General features: G+C 45.7%; 1 protein-coding gene across 1 annotated transcript in view; it reads left to right on the top strand.

Annotated features, from left to right (window-relative positions):
* The window catches only part of LRP5 (LDL receptor related protein 5), a gene marked incomplete at its 5' end in the record, with an annotated part of 215876 nt that overhangs the window by 18696 nt on the left and 183986 nt on the right, over nt 1-13194 (top strand). The window contains 2 exons of the mRNA XM_084262641.1: nt 4027-4261; nt 8013-8129. Coding sequence (XP_084118767.1) covers nt 4105-4261; nt 8013-8129 — 274 coding nt within the window. The remainder of the gene's footprint in view (nt 1-4026; nt 4262-8012; nt 8130-13194) is intronic.

Here is a 13194-nt window from a genome sequence, read left to right as displayed (position 1 = left end):
TTTAAGGTCCCTTCCAGCCCAAACCAGTCTGTGATGTTATGATTCTGTGATGGGAAGGCAGCTTAAAAAAGCATATAGCTTGTACTTATAAAAGGCAGTTAAGTCAGGAAAAGTGATTGGCAAGTAATTGTGACTTTTGTTCTGGATATATGGGATTGTGCAAAGGTCAAAGAGGCCAAACAAACCTCAACCAGCTCCTAGCTGGAGGTTCTGATATTTAATACAGCACCCCAGGCATCATCTGGACTGCATTAAGGCACAACTGCATCTGGTTATCCCCGTGCTGGGCTTGGAAATGGGCTGTTTGCTTCTCTGCTGTGCTTACAGTCTATGTGTTGTGCCTGTCTGCTTCACGTGCTCACGCTGCAATTTGTAAAGGGATTTCTATAATTGGCTAAAGGACATTTAAAATTAACTGAAGCTTTGAAGTTTGTACTGAGCACGTTGTGGGAGGGATTATCAGCTGGCCCCTGAGGAGACTGTTAAGTGAGAGGGAAAGGGGAGATGAACCTCTGAAGCCTGAGCTTGGCATGTCTCCTGCCAGGTGTTTTGGAATAAGTGAGAAGCATTTATGGGGATTTTGCTGTCTTCTGGAGCTGTTGTGGTTGAGTGGGAGCAAATTCAGGTGTGATGGGAAGGACTTCTGGTGGGTTAATGTGGTTGGGGATGTGAAGTATTTCCGGGCATGGGGGACAGATGGCTGAGTTAATGCAACAGCTTCTAGATAGTGAGTATGATTGACATTTGATCTTCAAAATATATTGTAGCTCTTATTGTCAGTTAATTAAGACATTAAGATTTTTTTATTTGCCCTAAAAAACGTAGAGATTTTAACTGTAATAAGTTCTGGTATTTATGCACAGATACAATGCTGCTGTATCTGCATTTCTAGAATGTAGTGGAAGATGTTTCTTCTTTGAGGAAGGGTTATTATAACTACAAATGTATTGGTAAAGCTTGGAAAAGGATGCTATACAAAGAGTGCTCTGTGTTTGTACTTGTTGCTGCTATTCTTCGCTATTCTCTTTAAAACAGTAGATGTGTGTGTTATTGCACCACCAATTCATTCTCAGGGTCACTGCTTAGGCTATAAAAAACTGCTTCTTGTAAGCCTTTTACCCTGAGAAGGGACAGCAAACATAAGCCAGACTCTTCAAAATGTAGTTTACCCTTAGCCTTGTAGTTTTTTTCTTCTCTCACCTGTGCTGCTTGCCCAGTCTCTGCCTGTGACCTGTGAACTTTCCAAAAAGTGCACTTATTCCTGTGTAATGTGGTGGGAGTGGGGGTTGACAAATGGTGCTCTGAGTGTCATGGTGAGGTACCTGTACTTGTCTGTGAGGGAGCCCAGATCAGTCCGTTTAAGCTGAAGGATTTGGGCTTCAAAGCAAACTTGCTGCCTGACAGCAATAAGTATGTTTGCTCTAAGAAAGTCTCTTATGGGCAGAGTATTTCATGTCTCCCCCTTGTTTTCCCCTTGCTTCCAGTCTTGTCAATTGGGGCTTTCACTGATTAAGTCACAGTATATGCCAGGAGTGACAGCAAGAGTGTGCTAAAGCCTAAGAGAAGTGTGGAAGTGCCTTGTGATTTAGAACAGTAGGAGAAGTATGAAGTTATCTTGACAGAATAACCCAAACTCCTATTGCCAGTTCCCTGCCGGAAACATGCAGCTCCTTCCCTGACACACTGTGCGGTGGGGGTTGCGGTTGCTCATGGCACAGGTCATCTCCATCCCTGCGCCGCTTCTTTCAGCTCCCGTGGAGGAGCCCTTTGAGGAGCAGGTGATGGGCAGGAATGAGCAGAGGCAGCCTGGGCTGTGCACGGCTGGTGCGAAGTGGGAGAGAGACCCCAGGTGCTGGCGCAGTCTTTGCTACGCAGGACTAGATGGGGCTGTTGAGCTGCTGTTCCCTGCCAAGACTCATATTGTCAGGTCAGACTTGGAGGTATTTCCAGCTGCCAGGTCGGATGACCCAGCCATCACCTCTTCCCTTCAGCAAGAAACCTGCTCGCACCAGGCGGGTGTGATGCGCTCTTACTCCAGGGAGAAAGATGCAGTGGAGCGTGTGAGCTAAGGTCAGTGGTGCAAGTACCCTGCAGCCTGGTCTTTTTGGGCTCACGTGCTCTCTGGGAAAGCAGACACAGAAATTCCCTGTTTTCAACAGGCAAAATAACTCTTCACTGGAATAAATAAAAGGGCAGGAAGGAGGCTTTGTGTTCCTTAGGGAACCTGTAGAGTGACTAGGGATGCTGGATCTGAGCACTGCCTTTTAGTATCAAGTTTTGTCCCTGTCTTTGACTTTTTGATGGTCCAACATGGACCTGTATGTTGTGTGTCCTCTGAAAAATGTGGGGCTTCACCCTTTTTTCAGGCAGGGTGGTTTTCAGGCTAAAACCCTGTTACCCTGTTTGGGGCCTTAGGACACAGAGTAAGGAGTACAATTTGACAAAGCAAGTGTTTCATGGTATGAGGCATCAGAATATTGCAGTCTGTAAATCAAAGCTCATAAACTTTATAGTGGGCTTTCTTGGAAGAAAAAAGTCTCTTAAACAGATTCTTAAATTCACAAGTGTGGTTGTGCTACAAGGTGAAATTTCTTGTGTGAATGGCTAAATCAGGGTCTTAATGTGTGTTACTGATGACTGCTGGATGTTTTTCACTATGCTATTTATACCATTCCCATATGATGCTCATTCTGTGTTGTGAACTGCCTTTGCATCGTCAGCTGCAGTCTTCACATACTGTCCTGGTTCTGGCCAGGCCAGAGCTACTTTTCCCAGGCAGTTGGCCCAGGTGAGCTGAGTTGGCCTGGGCTGCTCTCCAGCACCCAGGGGTGCTCCTGGGTGCCTCCAGGGCAGTCCGAGTGCAGCCTGTGCGTCTGCACATTGTGCAGTACTCTGTTATTGTCAGGCCAGTAAGGTTATCACTGGGTGCAAGTGAAATTTACCCCTGGCAGTTATTGTTCTCCTTTCAGGGTGCTTTTGTCAGTAACTGTCCTTATCCCAGCCCATGAAGGCTCTGTCTCTTTCTTCTTCGTGAGTAAGCCAGCGGTGTGCGGTGCTCAGCCACTGGTTGGGGCTGAACCACCACACGTACACCTCTTGATGCCATGCAGAGGTGAACCTCAACACTCTTTGAAGGTCATGGTGTTTCTCTTTGTAGCTTCAGGATGAGAACTAAAGCTTTCTTCAGTGATGAGGAAGAGTGTTGCCCTTAAAAACTACTCAGGGGAGAGACAATTAGTCTGCATCAGGCTGAACTGTTTGGAAGCTCATACAAAGCTTTAAAAAGCCTTGAAAACTTGAGGCTACATACAGGTAGAAGCTAGTGGTCTTTTCTGAAGTCAGTACAAGCTGCTCCAGTGACTTTGAGGATGAGAGCCCTTCCATTGGAACAGTGTCTCATGTCTGTGGTGGTAATGAAGATAAGACATTGCTTATTTTTTGTTTTTTTGTGGGGAAATGAAGGCTTACCATGAGTGTGAACCTTTGGTAAAAGCTGATGAGTCAGTACAACATCTTGGAAGACCTGAACTATTGGTTTGGCTTGTTTTCAACGTTTCTTTTAGCTTTTTGCAATGAGCAGGAAAATCAAAGCAGGAACCAACTAAGGTTGATGCTTTGTTTTAACTGACTTGGTGTAAAGGCAGGAACAGAACTCAATTTTCCCGTATCATCAGTGTGCTCCAGCTGGTGCAAACCCTTCTGCTGAGCCTGGGTCAGCATTAAGGGTCCTAGAGTGAGTCAGAAGGCATCATGTCTGTGCTGCCATACTCTCACTGCCTTTGAGTTTGGCTTTGTAAACATGGCTTTTGACTTGAGCTGTTCTCTGTTGCGGCCTGAGGGAAGCAACAGCCAAGTACCCTGTCCAAAGAAAGAGCCTCTGCGTGAATTTGGGAATGGACTTTTCCTGCCTCTGAGTTGTTGCCTGTATCTTGTACTACTTTTTTTTTTCCAATCCTGCAGATGGGAGCGTGTTTAGTAGAACGTTATATTGATATAATTTGATATATATATTATTTTTTTTAATAGGTATATTGCAGTGGATCTGAAAGCATCATAAGAATTACTCCTGGGAAGAGAAGCCTCCCTGGAAGGCCAACCCTGAAGATGTGGACTGCCATTGTATTCTTCCTGCTGATTTCCTTCTGCATGTGTGAACACAGGTTTTCTGCCCTGAAAGGGAGAGGAATCCATGTAGTGCGGATAGACAGGCTTACCACTGAAGAGCAGTGCAGACAGGCTTGTCACAGCTCCAGTGCTTCAGGTGAGGCTCTTGCCCCCTTAGCTGGAATTCCAGCTCGGGTTTTTTTCCTTCCTTGAAGGCGTCTCTGCTCCCCTGACAGCTATCTTTAGTTCCAGTTGTTTACAGGCATTTACAGTTATAGCTTCTATGTGCTGTCCTGGGTGCTAAAGAGCTCCTGACAGCTTTGGTTAAATTGAATCCAGAAGAACCATTTCCCAGGGCCCTTCTGGCTTCCACAAGAAGCAGCATGCCTGTGTGCTGGGTGTTTGCTGGTAGTGTGCAAATGGTGTTAGGTCACTTGACATGAAGAATGATTATTCCATGCTGCCAGATGTTTGCAAGTGAACAGTGCTGTTGTAGACAGCTGTGCTGGAAGGAGGAATCTTTGGCTGTTTTTGTGCTTTCTTTCATTACAGGCATGACACTTAAGTATAATTATTCAGACATCCATGTAATTGTCAGTAAAGGAGCAGTGGTTGTTATTTTTAAAGGTATTATAGCATTAAGTTGCAGGCCAGGTTGCATGGAGAGATGTCTTGATAGTTGCATTGTTTGTAGAGATGGAAAAATGACATTCCTACCTGGTTAGGCTCTCTTCTAGATATAATGTATACCCGTGCTGACTTAACATCACTAACTTGGAGAAGTAGTGCAGCTATCACAAAAAGAACTGCTTTTGCCAGTCCCTTCACATCTCAGTTGTGTCCTGCAGAAAATGGAGTTGTTGCTGGTCTAACTCTTCCAGCATCACCTTTGAATATCCACACTAGAGGGCAGGGCATGTAGTTAGCAAACTAACATATCCCAAAACAATTTTGCCAATATCATGAGACAGTCTGACACTTCCATTGCATGCTAAGAAAAGCAGCAAAAGTCACCAGGGCTGACAGCATGGGTGGCAACTCTAACCTCTGTATCTTGTCTAATGCAATGGGCTCAAGTCTCCAGATGCTCCTAGGGCACGTGATGTTCATGATAAAGTACCCATCTTCGCAAAGATCTGGCAATCCAGGATTCCCAGATGCCTGATGAAGTTCATGCTTTAATCTTTGCATCCCCAGCCATGTTTAGAGCTCTCCTAAGTTTCTTCTGTGGAAGGGAACAACTTGGCCAGTCATAGAAGTCTGGCTCTGAGAACAGAGCCACTTTGTTATACTTCTGGGCTATCTTGCATGCTCTGGGGAAAACATGACATGGCTGCAAGAGCAAATAACCTGATCCCTGCTTCCACAATACATCTGCTTACCTGCTTCTGTTTGCCTTTGGACATCTGTGATTTCTTTCTATTAACAGCAGGCTCAAAAATATAATAAACCAGTTTGGCAGGGCAAGACCTTGGTATCTGCCTACACAGTTTCCTTTCAAAATAGCTCTGAAGAGCTGCTGTTGTCCTTCGACTTTCTTTACAGGGAAGTAAAGAGCAGCTGGATACCATCCTGCTGGTAGCAGAAACCAGGGTGCTTTAACCACACTGACCCCATTAGTCTCTTGACCTTTCAGAACTGACTGATACGTAGCCAGTGCAAGATATGCTGATGGCTTTTTGTTTTCTCTTTCCCAAGAAATGGCATGAGGTACAGAGGTAGATGTTCTGTGTTTCTCCATTAGCATGGTTTATCAAGTGGAGGACAGAAGGTGGGACTGGGCATTGAAGCACATCCTAACATGTGGGTTTTTTCCCTCTTTCTGGAGGAGTTGATTTTAATGTCTTGAAGGGCTGCTGCTGTATCTCCTGCTCTGAATGACTGCTGAAGCTTTTAATTTTACTGCTTTTTAAATACTGTTACTTAAAAGCTTTGGATGGCTTCAGTCACCTTCTTAACATTTTGGAGTCACCATTCCAGGAGGTGTTCAAAAATGTGGACATGGCACTCCAGGCCGTGGTTTAGTTGACATGGTGGTGTTGGACAAATGTTTGGACTTGGTGATCTTAGAGGGTTTTTTTCCAACATTAAAGATTCTATGATTTTCTCAAAATCAGTCAGATTGTACCTTTGCTAGTTCCCTTGAGGCTGTCAAAACAGACTGTAGATGTCTGTACAGGGAGTTCTCCAAATTCATAAGTTTCCCACAAGCCCTTTTAATAACTGTGGTAACATAAATGTGTTTTTATGAGAAGTTCAAGCTCACCATAGCCTTAATCCTCAGTGAGGGTAATTCTCTCTGTAGATAAGAGCTTTAAGTACAGCCATGTGTACCATAGGGTCATATGCTTTGCCCTTTTTCACACTTCTAACAAAACAAATCAATTTCTCCTACCCTACGCTTAGGTTCTGTTTAATCTACTGATGGGTGTGCAGTTAAACACACGTCTGCTTCATCCCAAGGTGATCACTGTTGCCTTCCTCTGGGGTTTTTTTTGTTACCACGTGTCCCAGAAATTAATTGCATGCTACTGTGATATTACATAAATCCATAGCATAATTAAGGCAGAAAGGGACCTTTTGAAAGTCTTGGACCTGCTCCAGGATTTCAATACTGCTCTTGTGTGCTGAGAAGCCCAAAACTGGGAGCAGTGTTTGAAATGTCTCCTCTCTCTAAACCTCCAGTTAGAGGTTTGTTTCTTCCCTCAAAGCTCAGTTATCTATATGTAGACAATGCCAGAAAGAAGTTAGTGAGTTTGAAGGGATGTTGAGAGAGAGTTCCTGCTGTGATGGTTTTATTTAGATTGTGGATTTGACTTCCTAAAAGACAATTTTTGTGATGGCTCCCATGTCGAATGGAGGTGTGGGTTGATGAGAAGCTCTTGCAGCCTGGAAAGCCAACCACATCCTGGACCACATCAAAAGAGATGTGACCAGCAGGTTGAGGGAGGTGATTGTCCCACTCTATTCCACTCTCATAAGACTCCACTTGGAGTATTGCATCCAGCTCTGGGGCCCCCAACAAAAAAAGGACACGGAGATGTTCGATTGTGTCCAGAGGAGGGCCATGAGGATATTCAGATGGCTAGAGCACCTCTCCTATGAAGACAGGCTGAGAGAGTTGGGCTTGTTCAGCCTGGAGAAGAGAAGGCTCCAGGGAGATCTTATAGCAGCCTTCCAGTACCTGAAGTGGCTTATAGAAAAGCTGGAGAGGGACTGGTTACAAGGGCATGGAGTGATAGGACAAGGGGTAATGGCCTTAAGCTGAAAGAAGGTAGATTTAGGTCAGATATAAGGGAAAACATCATCTTTGTGTAAGTGCTGTGGCACTGGCACAGGCTGCCCAGAGAAGCTGTGGCTGCCCCTGGATCTCTGGCAGTGTTCAAGGCCAGGTTGGATGGGGCTTTGTGCAACCTGGGCTAGTGGAGGGTGTCCCTGCCCATGGCAGGGGGCTGGAAATAGATGGTCTTTAAGGTCTCTTCCAAACCAAACCATTCTATGATCAATTTCTGTGTAACTCCAAGTGCTGAGATGAGACCTGTCTCCTATGGGTGATGAGATGAGTGTTTTCTGGTTTGGCTCACTGTTTGGGATTTTTTCCCCCTTGTTAAGACACATGGATGAATGCTTGTATTTAGAGAGGTCCAAACTGTAATGTTTGCTTTGTGCCTGTGTGAGTTAATTACTGTCAGGAGATGTTGGTACCAGAACACAAGCAGTTAGGTAAGCTGCAGCTGCTATATTGATTTCACAGGCTTTCCAGGTGTTTTCATTAAGGCTGAGTCAGCATCCTAAAGGCCAGAGCTTCTGGCTAGCATTTGGTTTTGTGCTTGTTTCTTTAAAACCAGCCTTGAGGCAGTCTGTTCAGTATGTTGTGCATAGTGACCCATTTTCTACGCTGCTCCCAGGTTACCCCCACTGTAACTGGCCTGTGCCCTACCAGAGTCACTGCGTCCTCCTGCAGTGTCACCAGCTGAGTGTGTGCCAGAATGCCAGCCAACAAGACATCGAAGATCTGCTTGGAGGTAATGTCATGTTCTGGGCTCTTGCTAAATCCAGGATCCTGGTCCTTTTGCTGTAAGTGCCTGCATTCAGACCTTGACTGGCTTTCAAGGAGATGGGTTGTGAAATGCCAGCCTGCAGGATGACTTTGTAGGTGAAGTCAGTTCACTGGAAAAACTTTGACTGGCCTGGTAAGGGCTCTGGCACTCACCCTGTGCCTAATGTCTCTTGGAGTAACTTTTGTAACTGCTACTGAGCAACAGTTTGTCTCCATGTTGAAGACATCATTCATTCAGGCTATTTGTGCTCCACACGCTGGCTGTCCTTTGGAAAATAAAGGCATAACAGATGAATTTAAAGAGAAAGGAAAATGTCTTGGCATTGGTTCTTCTGAGACTGCCAAGGTTTTGTGCCAGAGGCAGCAGGCTGCTTCTATAATCAGAGCAGCCTTAGGAGCAACTGCTCATGGTGACTTTCCAGTGCCAGGGTCTTCAATTTTAATTAAGTGACACAATAACAAAACGGAGCTTTTTGGAATTGGGGAATCAATCTTCTAAACTGTGTTTCAAGAGTTCTCCCAAGTTAAAAAAAAAAAAAAAAAAGTTGTTTGTTTGTGGGTCTTTTGGGTTGGCAATGGTTTCTTCGCAGCACAGCAACCAGACCTTTGATAAGCAGGTGGGATTTATGTCACACTAAATCTGGATTACTAGCTGCAAAGGAAATTCTCTTGAAGAATGAAGGTGGAAATGGAAATTTCCACTCAGTTTTGAGAGGTGACAGTTAGGAATCTAAGCATGATGGCTTTGCTGATGCTGTGTAACTTGGGAAGCATGAGTCTTCTTCTCAGGAGCTGGCATTCTAACACTGCTTCTGTTGACATGTGCGTTTACATTGTAGCTCTGTATTTCGTTACCCCCCTTTTGTGAAATTAATTCCCTGGTTGTGTACAAGACAGAGGTCTGTGGCAAAAAAACCTAAAGAAAAAACCTCAACCCCAAAGGCATCCCCTGCAAGACAGGCAGGGGTCCAACTGCCCTCGGGACTGGTTTATTCCAGTTGTACTACAGGTACTGCAGGATGTTCTGTCTTGCTTGTTGGGGGTATGAGATCAGATTTGAGCTTGAGAGTTTTATGCTTATGACACTCATTGGTTTTGTCTTTTTGAAGAAATCGTCGGTGGGAAAAGGGAGATGGTCCTGTTTCACCACCAAAGCTATCCACAGAACAAGGAGAAGATGGTGAACCCACAGGTTAAGCGACGCGATGTGGAGAACCTGTTTTCCTCAAGTGCTCAGGCTCGCAACTTGCTTGGGATTGAGAGTGAAGAGACTGCCACCACCTCCGGGACTGCCACCACCTCCGGGACTGCCACCACCTCCGGGACTGCCACCACCTCTGGGACTGCCACCACCTCCGGGACTGCCACCACCTCCGAGACTGCCACCACCTCCACGACTGCCACCACCTCCACGACTGCCACCACCATCACTACACATGCAAGTGTCCTCACGGTAGCTTATGAAACAACTACCAAAGCCTCTACAGCCCCTGGAAATTCTAGTCATCTTGCTGAAACCATGTCATCCACTACCTCTTCTCCCACCTCTGGTAACGTAGTTGCATCCACTTCCAGCCATGTCACAGAGTTTGTGACCACCACTGAAAAGTCAGGAAGTAATAGCTCTGTCTCAGTGTTGTCTCCCACTTCTGCTCCTCTTAATGGCACTTCTGAAGCAGGTACTCAAACAGAACAGTTCAGCCCATCCATCATGACCAATAGCACTCCCCATTCTAGTAGTCCCACCACTGTTGGACCTGGCCAGAAGACACTGAGCACAACACTGACCACCCTCATCCCACAGGACGCAGAAAACTCCTCCACAACACTCACCCCCTTGGAGAATTTACATTCTACAAGTGCAGCCATGACATACTTGAGTAAATCACCTTCTCTTCCGGGCTCTACAAGAGGTGCCACGGTTTTAACCACTGCCTCTACAGCAGAAACTACGACGAGGCATGGAATGAAGTCAACATCTCATGCTCTTCCAACAACCATGGCTCCAGCAGATCCACACAAAACAACAGCTTCAGGCCTTGCAGGAGCTCGGGACGTGGACAATGAGTATCTTCTCATTGCTGCTGAGCCCCTGACTCAGTACTTGGTGGATACAAGCTCGCTGCTTGCAGTGCTTTTAGTTGGTACCTTTTTTTTCATAGCTGTTATAGTTCTTTTCCTTATGCAGGCCTACGAGAGCTACAAGAAGAAGGATTACACACAAGTGGATTACCTGATCAATGGAATGTATGTGGACTCAGAGATGTGAAAGGTGGGGATAAAACAGTGGACAGAGAGATGAGGAGGAGGTTGAAAGCCTGCCTGACTTGTTTTTCTTTCCTATTTGCCTATAACACAAGCTGAAGTGCTTCCAAATTTACTTCTGGTGCAATTGAGGAGAAATGCCATGTACTGTATTAAGGAGAAATATAATAATAATAATTTTTTTATTCAACTGTGCAACAGGTTGCTGTTAAAAAAAAAAAAGTAATTTTTACAACTTGCATAATGCACAATAGCTTTGGCTGTTAATTGCAAACCAAACCGAACAAGGGGTAAGCCATCATCCTGGGAAATGCTGGGGCGCTTTTTCAACTGTTTACAGTGCAAGTTCCTTGCATTTCATGAGTTCCACGTGCGCTTCTCCGAAAGCAGAGCAAAGGGTGCTCCCACCTTCTGCAGAGTGCTCTGAAATGGCCAGCTGAGAAGTGTGGAGTGTTGCTGCAACAGGGAACTTCTAATCCAGCGCGTGTCATGTTTCAGTATGCTGCTTGCTTGTAAAGAGACCTACTTACAAGGCGTTGTAAACTCTGTTTACTGCAAAGCCAAGATATCTTTTCACCATGGAGTGGATTACTGTGCCTCTGCACTTAAATGATCTTATTTTTGTATTCACTTAATAAATGGGGCCCTGGAAGGGCATATCTTGTTGCATCTCTGGTTTCATTCCTGTCCCTGCCAGTTCAGCAGCAGGCAGGTGGGCTTTGGGGGTGTAAGCAGATGAGTTTTACTTCAGTATTCCAAGTTTGGGAGTTTTGAAGACTTCACTGGGAGTACAGATGTGCGACAGACAGAAGATGCTCTACCTGGTCAGGCCCCACCTGGAATATTGTGTCCAGTTCTGGGCTCCCTGGTATAAAAAGGACAGGGATCTCCTGGAGAGAGTCCAGAGCAGGGCTTCAAAGATGATTAAGGGCCTGGAGCATCTCCCCTATGAGGAAAGGCTGAGTGAGCTGGGACTGTTCAGCCTAGAGAAAAGAAGACAAGGGCGGGGGGGGACCTTATTAATGTTTATAGATATCTTAAGTATGGGATGAAGGGGGAAATGTCCAGCCCCTTTTCAGTGGTCTGTGGAGACAGGACAAGGGGCAATGGCTGCAAGTTGGAGCATAGGAAGTTCCACACCAACATGTGGAAGAACTTTTACACAGTGAGGGTGACAGAGCCCTGGGACAGGCTGCCCAGGGAGGTGGTGGAGTCTCCTTCTCTGGAGATATTCAAGACCCGTCTGGACACCTATCTGTGCAATATGAGCTGGGGAGCTGCTTTGGCAGGGGGGTTGGACCTGATGATCTCTCGAGGTCCCTGCCAACCCCTATGATTCTGTGATTCTATGATCATCTTCCAGGGTACTGCCACTGTAAATTCAGAGCGGGATGCTGTCAGTCTCCCAGGTATACAGGGCTGTTTCACTCCTTATCTTCCATGCACAGAGCAGCGCCAGACTCTGTTTTGGGTTTTGTTTTGTATTTCAGACCAGCTCAGAGCTGCTGGTGATTTGGGGATGGTATTGTATGTGCAGTTGCAGCTCTCCTCCTAAGGGCTGCAGCCGAGAGAGTGAACAGAAATCACTTGATTTTTGGCAAGGATTTTTCAGTGGTTAATGCATCGTATTTGAATGACACGTACATACTGAATCAAGGTGCCCTGTATTTTTTTTCTACAACCAAATTGATAGTTTATCTCTCACTTTGAATTACTTGGCTTCTTAACCCTGCTTGCATGTAATCTTGAGGCTTATAATAGGCAAACCGCAGAATTTGAACTATTGAGTTATGCTTTGGTTATTTATCTAAATTCTCTGGCTGTTTAGAGTTTGGAGGGTGTCTTTGCCCTGGAAGGGGTTACTTTACAGACTCCTTGTTCATCATCGAGCTGAAAGTGCTGCAAAACCAGCTGCAGATTGCACGAGCAGGAGCAGAAGCAAGGGGTGGTTTGAATGAAATGGGCAGAAGGTCACTTCTGGAATCTTGCCTAGTACAGATTTTGAGGACAAAATTTCAGCAAGTGAAGTGTGTTGAGGAAAGGGAAAGAGGTCACTTTGGGAGTGAGATGGCCTGGTTGTCAGTGTCAGGATGTGTTTTGCAGTGCTGTCACTTGGGCTGCATCTGCATGCCAGTAGAGTTTGAGGATCTCTTGGGGTAAAAAGATAGCATGGGTTTGGGAGTCTCCCTCATTGGGGAAGGCTTGAAGTGTAAGTCACAGAATTCACAGAACATTGCCGAGGGTGGTGGGGGGGGAGTGGATTCAGGGACTGAATTTTATGTATTTTAAGGTTATTTTTAATTGGCTTCTCCTCAGCAGAAAGGAACTACACCTTGATTTCTGCAATCTTCCAGGAGCTGCCTGTGGGCAGTATCTGTGCAGAAAGGTCCTGGGATCCTCCCACAGTGTAGCTGGGTAGTTGCACCCTGTTGAGCTGCTTGGGACTGTTTTTTCTCTCAGCATTGTTCTGAGCTGTTAGCAGATGTCTGACACATGCTGCCACACAACCACAAAGTCCAGAGACTTTGTATCTTCACTTAGAGTTCTCAGATTTCACCTTAGTTGCATGACTTCAGCAGGTGAGTCACTAACCACAGACCTAACCATGTGCTCTTCAAGCTCTGCTCCGGATAGTGTGATAAGACCTGTCTCCTCTACTCCCAGCTGCCTCCCAAGGAGGTGGGTGTTACCTCAGATCCAGCTCACTTCTTTTTCCTCACACAGGAATCTCAGATAAATGCCTGTATTTCCATAGGGTGAATCTG

The sequence above is a fragment of the Gallinula chloropus genome (assembly GCF_964237585.1).
Source record: "Gallinula chloropus genome assembly, chromosome: 4".
Lineage (NCBI taxonomy): Eukaryota > Metazoa > Chordata > Aves > Gruiformes > Rallidae > Gallinula > Gallinula chloropus.
Note: the sequence above shows the minus strand (reverse complement) of the source record. Positions and strands in the feature narration are given on the sequence as shown.